The sequence below is a fragment of the Macaca fascicularis genome, chromosome 1 (genome assembly GCF_037993035.2).
Source record: "Macaca fascicularis isolate 582-1 chromosome 1, T2T-MFA8v1.1".
NCBI lineage: Eukaryota > Metazoa > Chordata > Mammalia > Primates > Cercopithecidae > Macaca > Macaca fascicularis.
In genome coordinates, this window is record NC_088375.1 from 55,218,746 (window position 1) to 55,241,757 (window position 23,012).

The 23,012-nt window shown below is 33.5% G+C and overlaps 2 protein-coding genes across 31 annotated transcripts in view; one reads left to right on the top strand and one right to left on the bottom strand.

Moving 5' to 3' along the window:
• Positions 1-23,012, top strand: part of CRB1 (crumbs cell polarity complex component 1) — a 500,591-nt gene that overhangs the window by 308,216 nt on the left and 169,363 nt on the right. The window lies entirely within an intron of this gene.
• DENND1B (DENN domain containing 1B) overlaps positions 1-23,012 on the bottom strand; it is a 279,648-nt gene that overhangs the window by 16,333 nt on the left and 240,303 nt on the right. For 16 of the 28 annotated variants that reach the window (XR_012430982.1, XR_012430989.1, XR_012430990.1 and 13 more), the window contains 4 exons: positions 22,098-22,138; positions 21,313-21,381; positions 16,513-16,569; positions 15,518-15,625 (listed from right to left, as the gene is read on the bottom strand). Coding sequence is in view for 25 of the 28 variants with exons in the window: in XM_074031769.1 (XP_073887870.1) it covers positions 15,518-15,625; positions 16,513-16,569; positions 21,313-21,381; positions 22,098-22,138 (275 nt within the window). In the remaining 3 variants the exon portion in view is untranslated. Of the gene's footprint in view, positions 1-3,265; positions 3,347-13,503; positions 14,985-15,517; positions 15,626-16,512; positions 16,570-21,312; positions 21,382-22,097; positions 22,139-23,012 lie in introns of those variants that run through there. The other 12 variants (XM_065539201.2, XM_005540315.5, XM_074031718.1 and 9 more) reach the window with 3 other exon arrangements.

Below are 23,012 nucleotides of genomic sequence, written 5' to 3' on the forward strand. Positions count from 1 at the left end.
AGACACAAAACCATAGAACTTAATGTCTGAGGAGACCTCATGAAATTAGTTTAGTTACAGTAAGCAAAATAAATATTTCTTTTCACTGCAATGGTTTCCAAAAAGTGCATCAGAAAGTAGTATGATGAAAATCACTCCAAGGAGTGCACCAAGGAGACTGTCAACCTTGCAGTTACCATTTTGATCACCAGGTGGCAGACAAATATTAATAAGGCAAAATGCAGGGTAAATTTAAATTCCTGGGGGTTGGTAGGGGGAGGAATAAGGGATACAGGCAGATGAATGAGAAAATATAAATTTTTAGACATAAGAAAATTAAGATGCTTGTAATATATAAATTGTTTGAAAGTAGGTACAATCTGTACTACTACCTCCATTTTAGAGTTGAGGCAACTGAGATCCAGAAGTGTTACCTTGCTTATCTAAAGCCTACAACAAATCCCCAAGCTTATGTATTTTGCAGCCTAAGAAAAAAATACCTGCATGAAATAATATGTGAATAAATTAAAGAATAACATAGAATTATAATGGTTACATCTTAAAATGCATGGCAGTTTATAATTCGAAATGAGCTTTAAAAAGTTGTTTTAATTTGTATAGGAAATAACTAAAGTACAGAGTTAAAAGACTTACCCATGATTGACTTGCTTCAGTGTGTTAGCTGCTTTATGTGCTGTATTTTATTTCATTTAAATATCTACTATACAACAAATTTGGTGAACATTTTCTCTACTGTACATATTAGGAAACCAAAAGATTCACAAAGCAAAGTGACTTGGGCAAGACGAGGTAAATCATAAGAGTGTGACTCCAACCCAAGTGTTCTGACTCATGAACAGAACTGTTTTCATCATAACTATCCTAGATAAATAAGTCCAGAGAGACCCAGAAGAAATAAATGTCCAAGAACTAGCCTGAGAAAGGCTAGCTCTAAAAATGGCAAGCTTTAAACGTCATTTTTTAAGGCAGGTGGTAGTTACAGAATAAGAGTGCTAATGTTCCAGGTAGGTGAAATGTCAGGATGAAGAGACAAGAGCTGAACATTCCTTGCCAAAGATGCTGAAAACATACCTGTCGGGGCAAAAACGTAAACTGGAAGATTAACAAGATACCTGATGATTAAGGGCTATTATTATTAGGCTAAGGACACAAAATTTTATACAAGCATCAGAATTACATTCCTTGAGCAGGTGACTGCTATGTGAGACTAGGTCACTAGCAAAGATTCTGATGTGGCCCTAACACATCCAAGGACCCTTTACCAATTCCCCCAGTCCATAGTGATTTCAGATTCTTTGTCAGTTTTATTCATGTATTTCTCTACCACTCAACTGTCACCTGATACATTCTCCATTATAAAGGCAGTGTTTAATTTTAAGTACATACATCTCTTACCAAATCCTTGAGACTAAGAATCATATCTTTTCATTTGTTTTGCTTCTAATATCACTTCCACTTCCACTTAGAATGCAAAACCTGAAAGAGAATGTCACTCCCATCCTAACAATGAGAAAAAGGTGAATAATCTTTTTTTTAAATCATAATTTTTCTTGAACCTATGAGACCTGTGTTGCAAGTCAACCAAGAAAACTGAATTTAATATATTACAAGCTCCTCCAAGGAGAGATGAGAGACAGGATTAATTTCACTCTTGGCAAAGCACAAGGAAAGAGGTAGCTGCCATATAACAGGTAAGAAAAAAATCTGCTAAAATGTTAATGAAGTCTTAAAGGCCAACTATGGGCTAACATGTCAGCTTAGAATAGCTGGGAGTCTCAAAGACAGGGGGAGTTTGCACATGCAAGCTCTTTTCCATATATAAATTCCTGTAATTTTATTTCCAACTGAGGTAACTCTACTACCTGGTGCTCATAAGAAAAATTGGGAGCAGTACAGGAGACTGAAAAGCTCTCCCCTTGGTGGTTCAGGCTTGCAGGAGGTGACAGGCTGCACAGGGGCAGGCATGAAGTCCCACTGACTTTTGAGGACATTCATTTATATAAACAAAAGCCCTGAACTGCTGACAAACTCACTGCCTCCCAAGACTGCTGGGGGAAATGTAGAAGTAAAACCTTTATCTGCCCTAGGGAAGAATAAGAAACCTTCTTAAGCACAGAATCCTATACTGATACCAAGCAGGTCTACTACCACTGGGCAGGGCAGAAAAGCCTCGGCCACCTAAGACCAATCACAGATATAAGGAAGTTTCTCTGTCATGAAAAGAAAGTGGAAGGATGCTAAGAAAGCCCCACTCCTGAGGCACGGGGGCGCCTGGCCCACTTAAGATAAGCACAGAAAACACGTAAGGCTAGGATCAACTAACTAGTCACAGATGTTAACTGCTGTGGGGCGGGGGGGAAGCATTGAGAGGAAACCCTCTATATAGCTCAGGGGTACCAGGACTGCTGATAGCTCAGAGTGAAGCAAGAACACTGAGAAAGTTTTCCAGTACCTTCTTTAGAAGTACTCTACTCTAAGCACAAGACAATAGCAGCCCATTGCAGGTAATGATATCAACAAAATCAAAATCCAGCTCATCTTCCAATGGACTCAGCCTCTTAAACAAATAGCATTACAGAAGAGCCTGCCAATTTCTAGTTGTAAATACTATTTAACTCTTTCTACCCATTTCTGGGCGTAAATACTGTTTAACTCTTTCTATACATGGGGTCCAGCATTCAATTAAGAATTACCAGACATGAAAAAGCAAGAAACATAAAGATGGACAACATGCATGAATAGATAGAATGATAGCAGACAAATAGAATCTGTTTTTTTTTTAAAAGTCAAGTGGTAAAAAAAATTTAAATAATGTAAGACATGAAGAATTCTTCTGATTGGCCCATTGGAAGACTAAGGAAAGATTCCGTGATCTTTAAGACAGGTCAATAGAAATTACTCAAAATGAAACACAAAGAAAAAAGAGCAGGAAAAACAAAACAAACAAAAAATCAACAAGAAGAAACAAAACAGAGCATCCAAGAACTGAGGGATATTAGCAACCAGTCTAATTCATTCTGCTCCCAACACATAGTTGGCATTCATTAATTTTTTTGTGGTATGTTGTTATTAAAGTTGACAGGATATAAACAATATTACTAATACTTATGAAACTTCGGGTGACTGCTGGAAGAACAAATTCTGTCACTACACTAATTCTAATCTTCACAATAACTCTATGGAAGTGGACATAATTATCAATATTTTATAGATCTGAGGGCTAAGAGGATTAGAGAAGTTAGGAAAGTTATTCAAGTTCACATACCTTCCAAATGGTAGTACTGTTCTGGTCCTGTTCTCTTATACTACAAAGCCTGGAATCTTTACATTCCCACAGGGGGTCCTTCTATTAAGTGATGAGGGTGATGGTTTGATGTAAAAAGGAAGAGTAAAAATAAACATCAATGAAGTAAAGTCTTTCTGAATTTGTAAATAATGTTCCTTAGTAAGTTAAGAGGAAATAAGTGATCTTGAAAACTCTAGATCAGCAGGCCTAGCACAAAGTAGGTGTTCAGAGGAGGTATACAATCTCAAAAGCTGTAAAGCAGCACAACTAGATACTGGTTGTGTTGAACTGAATTAGACAGACTGTCCATTATGGTATGTCCATTCTGTTCACATTGCATTAAATGCATTAAATGCTTATTAATGCTAAGTTGGGGTCTGTTCTACAATTTGACTAAAGAAATCTGCATATTAGATTTTAGAGAGAATATGAGAAACCAGAACTGATCCCTTTACAGAGTGCTTTCACTGAATACAGATTAAGAAGTTTAGTGTCTATCTAAAAGATCCCAGAAACACAGTAGTTTATATTTCATTTCCTCATTGTTAATCAGAAACTACATAAAAACCCGTCCAGTGGCAACACTCTACCAGGCATTCTAAAAGACTGTCTCTCACTGAAGTGTGTTAATAGGTAGAAGGAAGGTCTTGTATTCACAGGAAGTCTCATTATTTAACTGTGTTTATATGTAATATGTCTGTGAACTGTTAATACTTTTAGCCAACTTTTAAAGACAGTTCACATGCCAAGTAATTACATCAATTAAAAAATTTTTAAATACATTGTTTCATTTATTTTTTTTGGTTTTTAATATTTGGAAATGCAAATTCTACCAAAGACCCTGCAGTAACTTTTCAGGACCAAGAGATTATTGATCAGTGCAAATACAAGTTTTATAAGATTATTAAATAGTATTCTCAAAACAAGTCAGTAACCCTTTGATAAATGGTAAGCTATTTGCAATTTCACTTTTGTTGACACGGTTTCAATATTTCAACATTTAAAAAGGTTTCTTAATACATGACAAGTCTACTGTATTTTCAATAAGACACAGAATTCAGTTCCTCTCACTAACTAATGTGAAGATGACTTTTCTAGCTTGGATAAATAATTTAAAATGCAGTACTGAAGAAAAGAACCATATTATTTTCAATCACCTTAGTAAATTATGTTTTCAAAAAAATATATAGCTAAGGATTAAAATATTTGTTAGTAAAATAATTATAGCTGCATTTTATTTCTCAGATTTACCATATTAATATAGAATTAGCATAAATGTGTGTACATGTGGAATCATACAAGAGTAGACAGAGTATAAAAATGCTTCTGGTGTTAAATGAATCAAAGGTCTTAACAGAAATTGCAATTACATTTTGGTCTCAGAATCAAATAATATTAGTTTTCAAAAGAATTTACTATAAATGTCAAAACCACTAATAAAGGCAAAAAGAGAACAGATCTGTGAAATAACTGGTATTATACTCAAATGTTAGAAAAGCCATAAAGAACTTCAGAGAAGGCTGAAAAACATAATCCTATTTTATAATTAGTATGGGCGCACAGGCCAACTTAAGATATTTATGTATTATTCTAGTGTTTTATGTTAGGAAGACATGGTAGGAAATATAACAATGTGTAGCAGATACAAATCCAGCTCAAATTATAAGATCCTATTATACCCCCATAGTTAGAGATCTATTGACATTTCTGAAAATTCCTTTCTCTTGGGGGACTTTAATAGGCAGCAGCAGTAGCCCTGCAAAGAAAAGACTGGTTTTTCCTTTCATCGACACCAGCATTGATCTCTGACAAACTTTAAAAGCAGACCTTTATTCAAAACCAGAAGAAAACTGGCATTTCTTTATCCTAAGATTCTTGGAAAACAATAACAACTTGTCTACAAAAGGTAGGCCCTTTTGGAATAAAAAAATGTTGTTAATTTAATCAAGACCCCTTATAAACAAAAAAGGTAACAGGGAAAAACAAAGTCAACTAGGACAGAATATAATGAGGAAAAAATATTAATGATGTGATTACTGATGTAAAGTCTAGAATGGTAGTATTCACTAGATTTACTAAATGGAGAAATTAAGTTACTTTGTTTTTGCTTCAAGACATTGTAATAAATGACAGTCATTTCTGGCAATAAATTTGAAGAGTAAAATTATAACATTAAGATGCATGTCAACTTTAAAATGTCTCAAAATATGTACTGAACATGTTCACATAAAAAGATTATCTTCCATTATATGTTATTAATATACCAGGTATTGTTCAGCAGAGCTAAACATTTTAAAAATGAAGTCCAAGCAAGTTATTGAAAGGAAGAGTTGGCTTTGAATTATTTCTTTGATAGAATTATGTTATTGAATAATCTTATGACAATATAAATGTCTCAGTGTGTATTCTGTTGTATATTCTGTTGTGTTTCTAAAAGATACACTACTCTGAAAGGCGTTAAAATTTTTTTGTAACTATCTTCTAAGGAAAGTACTACACAATGTCCACTAGAGGGCACCCTTGTAATCTATAACTGATTTAAAACAAACATTTAATTATTATCAAATTTAACATTTTAGAAATTAGTATTATTTCAACAGAGAAACAAAAGAGAAAAATAACTTTCTTTCACATTAACAATATGGAGGGCATATTTTCCAAAGTGAACTCGAAGGATCAATTTTACAAATTATTGACATTAGTATTAATATAATTAGACTACATATGTCCTTGGAACGCAGACTGCTAAAATGTGTTTTCATTTAGGCAGTTTTTTTTTTAATGGACATGTGTTAAAAGAAGAACATTCACTTAACTTATTTCAAGAGAGTTTATCACTTGAAGTTTTTTCTTTTTTTTTTTGAGGCAGAGTTTGGCACCATCTCGGCTCACCGCAACCTCTGCCTCTCAGGTTCAAGTGATTCTCCTGTCTCAGCCTCCCGAGTCGCTGGAATTACAGGCATGCGCCACCACGCCCGGCTACTTTTGTATTTTTAGTAGAGATAGGGTTTCTCCATGTTGGCCAGGCTGATCTTGAACTCCCGAACTCAAGTGATCTGCCGGCCTCGGCCTCCCAAAGTGCTGGGATTACAGGCATGAGTAATCCCAGTACCTGACCTATCCCTTGAAGTTTTATAATGTTTTCTTATTATTTTAACATTTCAGCTTGATAATAGTGTTCTCAATACTGAGCCAAATCAGTGATAAAAATAAAGATTGTCTTGCTTATCATGATTTGATCCAATTATTTGATTTTGTAAACATTTATTTTACAAAATAAACTATTCTTTCCAATTTTCTGCCCCACCCCTACTGCATGTAACAACTATTTTCTCTTTTTGATTTACGATTACTTTTTTTCTTGGTCAAAAGTAAGTGGTTACTTTCCTCTCTAAACACTGAGTACACCATTTTTCTCCTGACCAGTAAGGCAAACTATTCAACAGACGGTATTTTTCCAAAGATCCCAACAAGTATACAGTTTTCCTAAATCTATTACATCATCCGAACAAGAAACACTGTATTTAATTACATTCATTTTATTCCCAGAGTCCAGTGAATTAATATGAAGAATAGTGTTTCATAAATACAATACTATAAACCACACCCTACTAGGTGCAGACATCCCATCTTTTCTCATGCTTAGGAACTAAGTAATTTAAGACAACCTAAGATACTATCTTTCCTTATAAGTTTCACAGAAAATTTCATCTGCAGCATTTTAAAATATGACATTTATTATATATAAAAATAAACTATTTGGTTGCTCATTTTTTAAAAAAAATGCTAACATATTGAGATTTCTCTTAAGTCCCTATTCAATCAAAATATGACTTTGAAATGCTTTACTTGTAAGTCTCTACATGCATAAAAGTATATATGACTTCTGAGCATATTTTAAAATATAAAAGTATGTTACTCATCAACTATAAAATGAACTCATAGCTATTGTGCTATGTTCCACAAATCCATTAGAATGTTTTATAAACCATTAAATACATAAAGATTCAAAAAGACAAAAAGTTTCATTTTTAAGTGTGATATTACCTTGCATAATGGATAAAAATATAAAATCATAAGATTATATTTTATGGTTAAAGCATTCTTATTTGTGCATTCAAAAGATAACTATTTATATCTCTAGTCTATATGTGACTATATTAAAAAAGTAAAATAAATGTCCACCAGTTTAATAGTGCTTGGTCTAACAGTAGATATTATGACTATTAAACATATTTCTATTTATAAACACTGTATTTGGGTAAACATTCCAAGTGAGAGTATTTATCAACAAGCATACTGCTTTGTATCACACTGCAAATGAAAAATAACTTTCCACTCATATTTTCTCATGCTGTTATTACATAATTAACTGGAGAGGTTGAAAATCTAAAAAGATTGCTATTTGTCCCAGACATGAAATAGTTAAAAGTGGTGTGTGTGCATGTGGGTGTGTGTGCGCGCACGCACATGATCGTGTGCCAGGGTTTTAATAGGGCTTAACAACAAAAAGCTTCAGTCCCCCACTTTCCCTAGGTTTTGTTGTGGTGATTTTGCCTTGCTTAGGGCCATCCATCTGTTAATGTTGACTTGTAATACAGCTAAGCTCTCATGCTTGTTCAGTAGCATAGTTGAGGTGTCTGTGAGTCTCATGAAGACACACAGAAACATACACATTATAACTGTTAGACTAAGCCACGCATGGCTAATATGGAGCAATATCTCAGATATATATATAAATTTTACATCTTATTTAAAGAAATTTCTTATTCTTAGAAAAGAAAATGTTAATAAATGTTTACAAGTAAATATTTTAAAACATAATTTCAGATTATAGCCTTATGTTATCTTATACTTTTTCACTAAGTCTCCAGTATTCTATTGTAAAATAAAACTGATGAAAGAAGGTAAGTACATAGGATTAAGACTGTTCTGCACCATGACCAGTGGTCGTATTCTCAATGGACTCACTGGCCCTGTTTTCAATAAAACCAGAGAAGGATCCTTTCCCTGGAGTCCTGTTAGGCTGGGGCTGCTGTTGGAACTGTCATCTTTACACAGAAGAGAAAAGGGTTGGGTTTTACAAATGTGGAGCCTAATTGGGAGATCTTCATGGCTGTACCCTTGACATTTATTTAAGCCTCATCAACAAAACGGGAAATAGCCATACTAATTAGCACACCAGCACACAAATTACTATTTGTTGGAGGTGGACTATAGATTCATAATCTATTCCAAAGATAAGCTAAATACTGGAAAACAGGTTTAAAACACAATCTTAGAACTTTGTTCTTTTTCTTTTCTACAGCACACAGATTATAAAACTTCACAATGTTTTACTTTAAAATACATTCTTGGAATTCAAATGATCATAATCTCATTTTCATCTTTTGAAAAACAGATGAAAATAAAGTCTCTCACTGACAAGTCTAGCTGGAAAATGGAAATGTAAAGTTCTTTAGACAACTGAGATCCACTTCTGAAATGAATAATCAAATGGACTAGGAATGGGATGAGTGAAGACTACACTCAATTTTACTCACAATAAAATGACATACTTAAGGTCTTATAAACTTATAAATAAGATAGTTCTTGGTACAATAAGTTTTATATTTCTATTCAAGTCACATACTGGGATCTATGGCTTAGAATGAAGATGGATAATTTTAGGAGTCCTAACTACTTTAGTGATTAGAGATTATTAGTGATCCTGGACTGTAACTACCAAGAGAGAAGTCAGATGGTGCCATTGCTACAAAGACCTAGAGCTCAAGATATATGATACAGTAACCAGAAACAAATAGCTACCGATTATCAAGTACCAAGTATGTGGCAGATATTTTATATACATTATCTATAATGCCTACAGCATCCTGGGAAAATAACTTTTATTATTATTTTACAAATGTAAAAATTAAGGCTTAGGAATATTTTGTTTTGCTCAATGTTAAATCCTAGTACCTTTTTCAAAGTTAAGCTCTGTCTGGCTCTAAACTCCATATCCTTATTTCTAACTATCCCTCTTCCACAATCACTCCATCCAACACAAAGGCATGATGGTAGTGGTTAGATACCTAAGTTCTAGAATCAGTCTGCCTGCTTTTGAATTCCTATTCTGCTATTTATTACTTGTAGAACTTTGGGCACATTTATTAATCTCCGTTTGTTTCTAAATCTGTAAAATGGGGATAATAATTCTTGCCCTGACTGGATTGTTGGAAGTTTTAAATGAATCACGTAAATACAAACATACACAGACAGCCTCACTGTTATTACAAAACTGTCCATCTTCCCTATGTCCTCTGAGGCTGCTCTAGTGAATTTTTCTATTATTTCAACTCTACAAAAATTTAAGTTTCAAAAATAGTAATAAGAACAAGAAAATTGTCTAGATTACAAAATCACAAATGTCCCTGCAGAAATTTGCCTTTAGGCAATTAAATTCACCACATAACAAATCTTTTAAGAGAATTTGGATACTTGAGCCAGTTCTAACACGACAGTGATGCTACTTGTCAGTAGCCTTACAGTAGGAAGAAAAGAGTGTATTTTATTTCCACTTGTACCTGTTTTCACCTCTTTTAATGAGGTTCAACAGCTAGTAAACTAAGCTGTCTTTGAGAGAGGTATTAATGAGACTGAGCATTTCAAATAATAAACAGCACAGAAGAGACTAAATGAAGAAAACCAAATTTCTGTCTTCCAGAACAAAAATCTTTGCCTCTGCTAGGTACCTCCACCAGAATGTGAGCTCTTGTGATGCTGAAAAGATTTGTGGATCCAAAATATCTACCCTGTTTCTTTGGAATGATTAGGTAATTCATAAGCAACTTTTTAAAAACCAAAACTTTGTGGATTATGAATCATGTAGCTGTGCTTTTCTCTTCATTTTGGCTGTGCAGAAATAGGCCTTAACAGCTTCTTACTACATTTAACATTTTCCCTGCCTTAAAACTTACCTAATTTAAATACAGTTTAATCTTTCTATGGTTCTTTGTAAGACATGAAAGTATTTTTGGAAATAGGTAGAATATAAATGAATAGACATTAGTTTCTCTGGTATACATATTGATAACTAGACTTTGCCTTTAACCACATCCAAATATTTCTAGAAATATTACATATTTAGTTGAAAAGCTTAATATGCACAGATCCCAATATTATTATACTTGGAAAGTTAGGGTACAAGAATTTCTGGATTTGGTAATCATCATAAGACAGTATGACCAGGGCTCTAGCATCAGCTTTCTGCCTCTTCCATAACATACTGTATTATATTTCAATTAAATCAATGGGGCTGGATTATATCCAGAAAAGCAAACCAAAGAAGCTTCTGCAATATCAGACTGCAAAGAAAAGGCAGCAGACTATGGCTGATGACTTTTGATTTCCTTGCCCAATGTGCAAATACAGTACCCTAAATTCATTTCCACTTGTAGCCTTTTTTCTGGCTCAATTCTCAGAAGAGAATTAAGGCAACATAAATCCATTAGGGTAGGCTGACCTTAAATTTATCAAACCCCAGATTTGTGGTACAAATTTCAAGCCTCCAGGCATTTAAAAATGCCGACTTGTTTTTGTTATTTTGCAAATATGACTTTTTGGCAAATAGCATTACAACAGTTCCCCCTTACCCATGGTGGATATGTTCCAAGACCCCCACGGGTGCCTGAAAGTGCAGTTAGTACCAAACCCTATACAAACTATGTTTTTTCCCATACATACATACCTATGATAAAGTTTCATTTACAAATGAGGCACAGTAAGAGATTAATAACAATAACTGATAATGAAAAAGAACACTTATAATAATACTCAGAACAGCATGTAATTTAAATTTTATGAATTGTTTATTTCTGGGATTTTTCATTTAATATGTTTTGACCACATTGACTGCAGGTAAATGAAACCTTGAAAAGCAAAATAGTGTAAAGCCATTAGAAACAGTAGACATCTTGTGAGATATTGTCACAGTCCTTAAAACCACTTCTCTGACAACTGCTTCCACTGTTCACCCCACTCACCCCTACTGCCCTTCCTGTGTCCTTGGTAACATGGTACTCTCCTTGCCTCTCTGGCTGGAGTTTATTGAACCAAAGATTAATGCCTGGTCCAAGCGAGCTGATTACATTCTTCCTTAAGAAATTGGATTCTAGAATTATCCATTTCTAGTGGCTGCTTCAACTGAGGGCCTTTAAGATCTGTGTCAAGGACACAGAGAAGCTGAGAAAGCCAGAATACAGAATGCACAATGAACAAATAAGCAGAAAGAACAGGCCAAGCATTAAAGAGGGAATGGGAGGGGAGGAGAGAAATGAAGGAACAGGGGAGGGGAGAGGGAGGAAGATGGAGAAAAGAAGAGGAAGAAGAAAAGGGACAGAGAGGGAGAGAGGGAGGGATGGAGGGACGGAGGGACGGAGGGAGGGAGGGAGACAGACAGAGAGTGAGAGATGAGATGAGATGAGTAGGGTAGGGAGAGAAGCTGATATTCTTCCCTGATTACTTTTTCCATTTCCTAGTTCTAATCCTACCAGAAGCCTAGATATATTCCTGCAATTAGATGTCCTAAAGAATGCCTTTATCCTTATAATAAATGGCTTGATATTATTTTATCTAATTTGTGAGTTTGCTAACACTGTTAACAACTAAATAATTAAAATCAAGGATTTGACGATAATTTCAATGTAAATGTACCCTGCTCTTTTATAAATAAACGGTTGGCCACCAATTGGCTATCATTTCAAAGCAGTAACAACTCAATATCAATTCAAAGAAGTAACATTAGTAATGCAAGATAGCATGGACTCTGGAAGCCTTGGGAAAAAAATGTTAAGGGTGAAATGTAGCAGAAAAAAATTGCCAGAAGGCCCAAAATTTAGCTCTTTGTTAAATACATATGTGAATCTAAAACTAAAAAATCAAATTTCAGTTATAGAAAAAAATGCAAGCAAAATACTAAATTGTAATAGATATTAGTAGGCGAAAAATGATTGGGCATATGAACTCTTAAAAATCTTGCTATTAAGATATATACAACACAGGCTGGGCTCAGTGGTTCATGCCTGTAATCCCAGCACTTTAGGAGGCTGAGGAGGGTGGATCATGACATCAGGAGATGGAGACCATCCTGGCTAACATGGTGAAACCCCGTCTCTACTAAAAATACAAAAACAAAATTAGCCAGGCTTAGTGGTGGGCGCCTGTGGTCCCAGCTACTTGGGAGGCTGAGGCAGGAGAATGGCATGAACCCGGGAGGCTGAGCTTTCGGTGAGCCCAGATCGTGCCACTGAACTCCAGCCTGGGGGACAGAGCAAGATTCCGTCTCAGAGAAAATTAAAAAAAAAAAGGTATATACAACACACAGATACGTTTACCTATTTATATAATGGGACACATAAAGAATAAAAAGAAACATATATACTGGGTATACACATTTCCTGAAACTCAGATATTTATCATTTGAAAACAAAAGATTGTTATTCAGATATTATCAACATTTGCATCACAATTCTAAACACATAGGTTTAACAAATTCCTATACAGCAAGTAGGAAAATCATGCTAGAATTCTTAAAGAATAAGCCCTACTCCTCTCAATTCCTGTTATAGTTATTGCTGTCATGTCTACTGTAAATCATAAAATGCTAATGAATGCAGATAACTGAATTAATGACAATACATAGTAGCCCTGAAGACTTAGTATAAGTATACACTGAATGGAACCCATTATTCTATAAGGTTTTCCGTAACCTAATACAATTTTCTCTATCAGAATGTACGGTGTGAGGACTATAGTTAATAATACTGTATTGTATACTAGAAAATTACTAAGAGAATAGATTTTAGGTGTTCTTACTTTGCAAAAAAAACAGGTAACTTTGAGATAATAGATGTGTTAATTTGCTTGAGTGTAGTAATCATTTCGTTACGTATATGTATATCAAAACATCATGTTATACACATTAAATATATATAATAAAAAAAGAAACTGTCTCTAGAAGTTAACAGAAAACAAAAACAGAAATCAGTAATGTATTCTGTAATTACATTATCATAAAAATGCTATGCCATGTTAAAGGAAAGACTTTAAAATTTTTTTTAGATCTACTTTACGGCATGGTGAATATAATTAACAATAGAGTACTGTACATTTCAAAATTGCTAAGAGAGCAAATTTCAAATGTTCTTACCACAAAAAATGTTAAGTATTTGAGGTGATGGAAATGTTAACTAGCTTTATTTAATTATTCCACATTATATTAATGAATCATAACACTACTTTAGACCCTATAAATTTGTATAATTATAAACAGTCAACTTGTAATGAAAAATAAATTAATTAAAATATGAGGAGCTAATAATTGTCACAACATGAAACTGATATTTAGGAAATGTGTTTCTCCAATATAAATCTTTTTTTTATATATATATCTTAAAGTATCCTATAGGTAACAAAGATCTCATATTCTTTTTCACAGAAAATCTACTTGCCATGGTAAAGATATCCTAAATGCTCCAACATTAAGCCAGTAAACATTTTACGACAGTATTTGAGATGTTAAAGCTTGAAAACAGACAGGAATTGTGCATATTAGTGGTGGGGAAAAAAACAACAGAAAAATCAAAATCAATAGCAAATCCATCATTAGTTCACGCATTAATAAATGTTCTCCAGTTAACAGCAGTAACAAGACAATGTTTCTGACTTCTGGAATAATTATTTTACTGAAGGGCTTATTCTAGAACAGACAATCACTATTGACTATCAGTATGCTACAATTATGCAATTCTAATGTGAAAATATCAGCTTAAAAAATAAATAAATCAGAAGGAAATACTCAGTATGTTACAAAAATAGTCCCATGAAGTCAGAGAATTTTTGTGTTTTCCTTTTATATATACCTGGTATCTAGAAAAGTGTCTGGCATATAGTGTTGAAGAATGACTGAATTAATGGGATTTTTTTTTTTTTTTCCTACAAAGGCCTGGAGTTTCAGTACAGCTTCACTATCCTTTCCCATTCTTAAAGACTGTTAAGGTTTGAATTTTGTCCTCTCAAAATCATGTTGAAATTTAATTGCCATTGTAATGGTATTAAGAAGTGGGACTTTTAAGAGGTGATTAGGCCATGAGGGTTCCACCCTCTTGGGTGGGATTAGTGCTGTTATAAAAGGGTGAGTTTGCCCCCCTCATCTCTCTTGCCTTTCTGCCTTCCACCATGGGATGACACAGCAAGAAGGACCTCATAAGGTGCCAGTGCCTTGATCTTGGACTTTCCAGCCTCCAGAACCGTGGGAAATAAACTTCTGTTCTTTACAAATTACCCAGTCTCAAGTATTCTGGTATAGCAGCACAAAATGGGCTCGAAGACAAAGACCCATGGAAGCACTTTATGGCCATGTATACTTCCGTGGTGCCTGGCTAACCAGGAAAGCTAACTGAGTGTCAGAGATAGGGTTTCACCTCCTTCTGCCACTGATCAGTTATGAGACTTATGGCAAGTCTTGTGACCATTCTAGCTATCAACTTTCTCATCTGCAAACCTTGGCAACTGTAATAAATGAAGCTTTGCAGCCACTTCCAGTTCTGTATTTTTGTAGCTAGAGTCCACTCAAGAATTCTTTTTTGAAGCTAGATTTCTAAGGATACGATTTGGTATACACCAATTTTGTTTAGTTAGAGCCTTCATAAATGCACTTCTGAAAAAAAAAACAGAAACACTTATAGCTATGATTCTGAACACTCTGTCACTTGAGATAGTATTTTAAGTAGCATATAAAAAGAAGCTTTAAATATTTATAGCAGATAAAATAATCTAACTTTAGAAAAGAATAGACTTAGAGTACAGTAGTTCAGATTTTAATTTCTATAGACTATTTTAATGGCCAAATACCCATGTATAAGATTGATTTTATTTTTGTAGTAAAGGAATCCTCTGATTTCCAGTTCATCTTCAAGATATCCACATTCTATAAGAATCACATATTCAATTGTCTTTTCCCTCACTGGACTATGAGATCTATGATGGCATGGGCTAACAAAGCATGTGGAGACTGATATCTGAAACATTTGACTCTCGATCCCCTTGTAGCCTTCCCAGATTCCACCTACTCCTCCCCTTGACCAATACTGCAGGTTTTCTTATAAATGGATCCAAATTATACCTAAATAATTTATTGGAATTATATAATTTGAGAATGTGAAGGGATGAAGGGTAAATAACCTTACTTACCTGAGCAAGCTTACGCTTTTCTGAGTTTCCTCCCTTTTCATTGTGTAATTTGTAAACTGGTGTATATTGTACAGAACTAGAACAGGTTCCATAATCTTCATCATTTTCCTACATATGAAAAAATATACCGGCAATAATTGTAAAGCACTCCTTTTATTACTAACGCCTTAGATTAATAAACAAAGTATCTGATACACATACAAGTAGCAAAATAACACTTCAGCTTTAAGTGTAAAAAATCTAAGAAGAAAATGCATTTTTCTATAATCAAAATTAATAAATTTAATTTAATAAGGTTAATGATCAATGATCTTAATTATATTAGAAATTTAATTTAATAAAAATAATTTAAAATCTTGGATTACTTTGAATAATCAGAATAAAATTTATATAAAGATAATTTTTTATCACTACACTGGAAGTTTTAAGTAGTATGTTTTCTCCAAAGGTAAAAATTCAAAACATAACAAGTGATAATAAAATCTGCAAAGATATAAATTAAAATCAACACACATATACACATATTTACATATCTGCAATATTCATAGCTTAAATACATACATAATCTTTTGTAAATTAAGAACATTCTTCATTTTAAAGTAATACTATTGGAATGAGACTATCAAAACAAATGATGGCGTTTCTGGATTACTTCTACACAAAAGATATCTTTAAAAAAAATCTTAGCATAAAGCAAGAACTTCAATTGTGATATCAAGGCAATTAACTTTATGAGAACATACATCCTGTTAAAGCATCTTTGAAGATTTCCATAGTTCTGTGATAAAATATGCAAATAGTAAAGAGATTATTCAGTGAATGCATACAGAATAGCAGATAGTTGCCAGAGGGCTTGTTATAAAAAAACATTCTTGAACAAAGGGCTAAGCATATTTCAAAAGTCATTAAAAACATAAATTTCTAATTTGTAAAGTATAAACTTCAAATTAATACAAGAATCAAGGTAAAAAGGAAAAAAAATGAATATGACATACCTTGTGTTTTAGTTTACTCTTCACTTCCTTTAGTCCCAGCTTTGCATGATTTTTTGCCTAGAAAATGATAATAAATGTGCTTGGCTCAGGATAGTTCCATTACCATTTAAAGAATAAGTATACAAGACCACATCTAATGACAATTACTAACTATTCATATGATTTAGAAAAAGAATAGATTATAATCTAACACTCTATTTTCAGGGATATACATTATCACTTACTATTTTATTACACCTAAATCAGTTGGTAAAACCATTAGTCTCTTCTTCGTATACAAGTATCATATGAAGGCTAACATTTAGCCTATGTTGTTTCCTAAACTATTAAGAACACAAAAGGAATAAACCCGATTACTAATGTTAAAACTGTAACAAACTGGAGGAACAGAGAAAGTACATCCCAGCAGCAAGTTATTTGGGCAGATGTTTAACTTGAAGAAACTTTGGCAATTTCACAAAGCTTTATTAAGCGCTTTTACAGACAGACACAGAATTTTATTAGCAGAGCCATCTTAATGGAATGGTATTTTATATATAGTTTTTCTGGTAAAAATTAAAAGTCATTTAACAATTTAAAGCTATACTCATGTTTCACAGGGAATCTGGCCACAGCATTTGAGTTTCTCACATTCTGCTGTGATTCCTGTGGGGTATAACTTAACTAAAGACAACTGGGGGCTTTCATGAAAGCCCTAGCCTTTGTTCCACTAGAAATTCCTACTGACAGTGGCCAAGGTGAAAAAGAAGAGAAAAGGAATTCATATTTATTTTGTTTCCTAAATATATGACTGTGTGCTTAGCATGCATTATCTTAGGTAGTTATCACAACAATTCTGTAAGATTAGTACTACTATAATCACATTTTAAAACAAGGATAGTGACTCAGGGAGACTGTAATCTAGCTAACTATCCTCTAATTCACTTGATCACACTAATCTTTTCAGATACTCTACAGAGTTGAGGCTACTAGTGTCAGTCTTTTCCATGGTTCTATAATTCCATAGTGCACTGATTCATTTAAATAATTGTTGTCCTATGTCCTTCTCTGACTTCCTTCAGATTACCTGAAGATGGGATATAGATTCTCTCTATCCTTTTCAACTTACCAGTTTGAAGCTTAACAAAATGCATGTATTCTCCAGAGAAATGCTCCAAGCAAATGGCTTTGGTAATAATTTAAAATTGAGACCTAACAAGAAAGATGACTTTGAAAACCGCTTAGCCAAATAAAATATGAATTACACTTTGCTGTTATTCTTAAATTTATACAAGTGTGTATGATAACTCTAGTTTTCTTTATGACCCCTATCAGCATGGAAAAACATATGCATGAAAAGCACAGGAAAAAATTGTAACCATAAAAATAAGTATAAAAATGTTGTAAGAACAGGACGGAATCATTATTCGCTTTGACAAACACATATTCACTATTTCTGTAGTATGTTCAAAGTGCAGAGCAAAGTGATAGGAAAACAAATATAAAAGTAGGGACAGTATCTCTTACTGTACCTTCATGCTCTGCTATAACTCCAATGATGAGTATAAAGCCTAGTTCATGATAGGCACTCAAATAATTTGTGAATAAATGAGATAGAGGTAAAAACATGATTCCTACTTTTGAAAAATTTACTACCTATAGAAAACCAAGGTAAGTAAATTCCATTATACCACACAACAGAAATTGGGAGTTTTATTCATAGCAGTTTGTGGTAAAAGAAGGAATTTCAGAGTACAGATATCAGAAAATAAGCAGTCTGGAAAGATTAGTTTTAGAGACAACTACAAAGGTCACAAAATGACTGACTTACCTGCCCCAAACTTCTGGATTCAGGGATGATATGATCACAAGATAAATGATAAAAGTGATTAGGTATATTCTAAAGACCTTAATTCACCTGAAATTAATTAATTTAGGGAATAATTCTCCAGAGTAGAATTTTTTTTTTTTTTTCCCTGAGACAGAGTTTCACTTTGTGGCCCAGGCTGGAGTGCAGTGGCGCAATCTTGGCTCACTGCAACCTCCACCTCCCAGGCTCCAACAATTCTCCTGCCTCAGCGTCTCAAGTAGCTGGGACCACAAGCACACGCCACCACACCTGGATAATTTTTGCATTTTCAACAGATAGGTGGTTTCATCATGTTGGCCAGGCTGGTCTCAAACTCCTGACCTCAAGCGATCCACCGACCTTGGCCTCCCGGTGCTGGGATTACAGGCGTGAGTCACAGCACCCGACCCAAAGAACAGCATTTTTAATTTGAAAAGATTTTACTTCCTTGCAGAGAAGAGTTCAAAATAAAATACTCCACTGATTAGAAGGATAAATTTTAAAATAATGAATAGGGTTTTGAATATGTTTGCTTCATTGCTATGCTTTTGTGAAAAATATCAGGGAAATTAAGGCAAGACATGTATTTGGCAAAATAATACAACTTCTCTAAGACTAAAAAAAAAAAACCCTCAACTGCCTGCTCCAGAAGAAAATGAAGGGCTATTGACTGTGAAACTATTTTTAGAATCTTAAATGAATATGAGAAACAAGGATCAACATTACTTTGCTTTTTCACATGGTAGTTGTGTGCTATTTCAGTGTGAAAAAAAATCTCTTCAAAAACTGCACTTAAACCACCAGAAAGGTTTCCTAGGAAAGCCATAAAACAATGAAACAAATGCAGAGGCTGAAGTTTCTAAGGCAAAATGATAACCTTGTCTTACTTTGGCTTTATGGTTAGGGTTCAAATAACTATAATTTTGGGACTGTATTTTTTAATTAATTCTATAGATTAGCTTCCCTACTATAAAATTTAATATTTGAATGGAATTTTTAAACAGAAAGAGTGGCCACATTATCACAATTTTCAGTCAAGGAATAACAGAAGTTCTAAACTTTTATTAAAATATACTATTTTATTATTAATTCAACCACATCAATTCATTTACTGAGAAAAGCTTTTGAAGACAAATTCTTACAAAATCAAAACTATTGCCTTAAATATTTTTAGAAATATAAAATATATGACCTATTGAATTTTTAAAAATTTATTGAACACAACCCACTAGCTTCCCTCCTGAGAAGTTACTAGACTAGTATTAAGACAGAAATGTACATAGACAAAACAAGTGTGGAAACAGAAGGTCCTACAGATACAAAAATACGTATATAAACATTTTTGTGTAGGGTTGAGAAGACAAAAATATGTGTATAAACTTTTTTTGTGTAGGGTTCAGAAAAATTTTTCAGGGGAAATAATGTCTGAACTAAGTCCTACAAAATGAACTGGTGTTTTCTAGGTGGATAAAGGCCAAGAAACTGACATTCCAATTAATAGGAATGGCTTGACCAAGAATCAAAGGGCAGAGGAGAATATCTTATATTCATGAAACGAAGAGCAGCTAAGTATCTTCAGAGATATGGAAGGTTCTGAGGTGTAGGGGGAAAAGGAACTAGACATGAAGGGTTGGGTTTTGAAGGGTCTTAATTGTCATATTAAAGAGTTTTTTTACTTTATCATTTATTGTTTACTTTATTATTCTTACTATTATTTCCGGTTTTTTTCCTATAAGTCTTAGAGCAAGGGTGTCCAATCTTTTGGCTTTCTTGGGCCATACTAGAGGAAGAAGAATTGTCTTGGACCACACATAAAATACACTAACATTAACAAAAGCTGATAAGCTAAAAAAAAAAAAAAAAAAAAAAAAAAAAAAAAAAGAAGGAGAAGGAGGAGAAGAAGGAGGAAAAGAAGAAGGAGGAGGAGGAGGAGGAGAAGAAGGAGTAGAAGGAGAAGGAGAAGAAGGAGGAGAAGGAGAAGAAGGAGAAGGAGGAGAAGAAGGAGAAGGAGAAGAATGAGTAGAAGGAGGAGAAGGAGAAGAAGGAGAAGGAGGAGAAGGAGAAGGAGAATAATAATAAGAAGAAAGAGAAGAAGGAGAAGAAGATTACAAGAAAAATCTCATAATGTTTTAAGAAAGTTTAAGAATTTCTGTTGGGGCTAGGTACAGTGGCTCACACCTGTAATCCCAGCACTTTGAGAGGTGGAGGTGGGCAGATCACTTGAGGTCAGGAGTTTGAGACCAGCCTGGCCAACATGATGAAACCCCATTTCTACTAGGAAGACAAAAATTAGCCAGGGGTGGTGATGGGTGCCTGTAATTCTAGCTACTTGGGAGGCTGAGGCAGGAGAATCGCGTGAACCTGGAAGGTGGAGGTTACAGTGAGCAGAGATCGTGCCACTGCACTCTAGCCTGGGTGACAGAGTGAGAATTTGTCTCAAAAAAACAAACAAACAAAAAAAAGAATTTGTATTGGGCCACATTCAAAGCTATCCTAGGTCGCACGCAGACCACAGGTCATGGGTTGAACAAGCTTGCCTTAGAGACTCACTGAAGAATGTTAATAGATGGTAAATGCATCTTTGAGGGAAAAGACCTTGCTACATTTTTCTTTCTTTTTTTTTTCCCCTACTTGAGCCACAAGTACACAGCAAGAATGTAAAATGTTGTTAAATGAAATAATGACATTTTACAAAATGGCAGCCCATCATGAACTGTTTCAATTTGCTGCACAACTTTGCTGATAGCTTTGAAATAAAATGAGAACCATTTTTAGATTATATAAAAGAAACTACCCTCTGCATGCAATGTTATAATTTTAACAATTGAATTTTCTTTGGTCAATATTAATCCTAAAATTTTTAGGTTTATTTAAGAGAAAAATAGAAAATATTCAGAATTTACATGTCTATCATCTAGGAAAATGTCATATAATTTCATAAATAGGATTTTTAAATATCAAAAAAAACTTACAAATTTATATGCTGTCCGTACAGCAGGGGTTGCTTTGGTCATTGCTGTGTTGAATAGTGCACCTCCTTTCTGCAAAAGAAAAATGGAAAGACGGTTGGCCAAAATGTCCTGAAAACAAAGTATTATAGTAAGTTGCATAAAAAAAAAGAGCTTTACTCACAACTTAAAGACATACACAAATTATTTCATGTTCAGTGTTTTCAAGTTTCTATGTACTATATAATTTCAAACAAAATGTACACTTTCCACTTTATTCTTTAGTTGATATAATACATCACTTAAAAATCATTTCTTCCTTGAAGGTTAGGTAGACTTGAGCAATATGACTAGTAATTTGAATATATTTAAAGCTTGATAAGAAAGAAATACAAGTTTATCAGCTGTTTTAATATTGGGCAAATAAAGTCTCTGTCGGAGAAAGTTTCATATTTAAAAATCATATTAACAAAACTACATTACCACAAATTATAAAATTGCCATCAAACCCTACTAACCCACCTAATTTCTTCTTCTGGAAAATAATATAAGAGAAACAAGATTTGGCAGGAAAATCTTAATTTTCAAAATGAGCCATTTATCTTTAGACCAAAACTTTCCATTTAAAAATTATCTTAATGAGTATCAACAAACTATAAACATAAAATAAGAATATTTAAAATATGACAAAATATACAAACGTTTCAAATATTTCAAATAAACAGCATAAGTATAAACAGCATACTTTTGCTGAACATTTCTCCATTTATGTTAGAGTAAAAGAATAACATTTGAAAGCTTATGATTACCTTGACTGTATGAACCCATTGTTGATATGACCTCGGGTTCCCTGGAATATATAAAAATGAGATGCCAGGAATGGTTGATCAAAAATAAATCGTAAACCAAAATTTATCATGATAAATCATAAACCAAAATTTATCAAGAACTAGTATTTGTACAATTTTTAGTAGGCAAATTTTATATGCACTGTTGTAAAAGAAGCAATAAAAGCAATGGCATCATAAGAACTAATAAATTGCCCTAATTCTTAGGAATAGAGTAATTAGCAATTTTAGGAATAACAGAGAATCACTTTTTCTTCATCCATATCTGAAACTTAACAGTGTTCAATCTTCCTTCACTTTAATATTAGCCCAGAGGAGAAAATATAACCAACCTCTCTTTTGAAATCCAAATTTCTTATGTTTTTCAAACTGACTTTTCAATGTTTAATATCTATGTTGTTTTGTAAACTTTGCCTCTTTTACACAATTAGGTTTATTTTAAAATAATATTTCATGTACATAGAGAACTTTAAAAAAACTAGAAGAAAATTTAGAAGTGCAAAAAACTTTGGCAACAAAAAAACATTCTTCTACAACTGCTAAATATTAACAGAGATTAGTAGCTAACTTTATTTTAATGTAAGCTTGCAGTTTTAGTTTTGAAAATATCCTCTAGTTGTAAATCTGTTAAGTTAGAAAACTATTACCCAAGGAAATGTGAAGCAAATGCAGCTTTTAGGTTATAGGTTGTCGTGATTATGAAAAAGCTCAAGCGCTAAAAAAAGTAGTTCTAATAATATCTGGCAATCAACATATCTGGTTCCAAACTGATAAATACTTTAGTCAATAAGATGATATCAGAAGGTAAAAAAAGAAATACATATACAACTTATCTAATCTTTCCCATAAACTGATCTCAGTTAGATTTCAGCTACC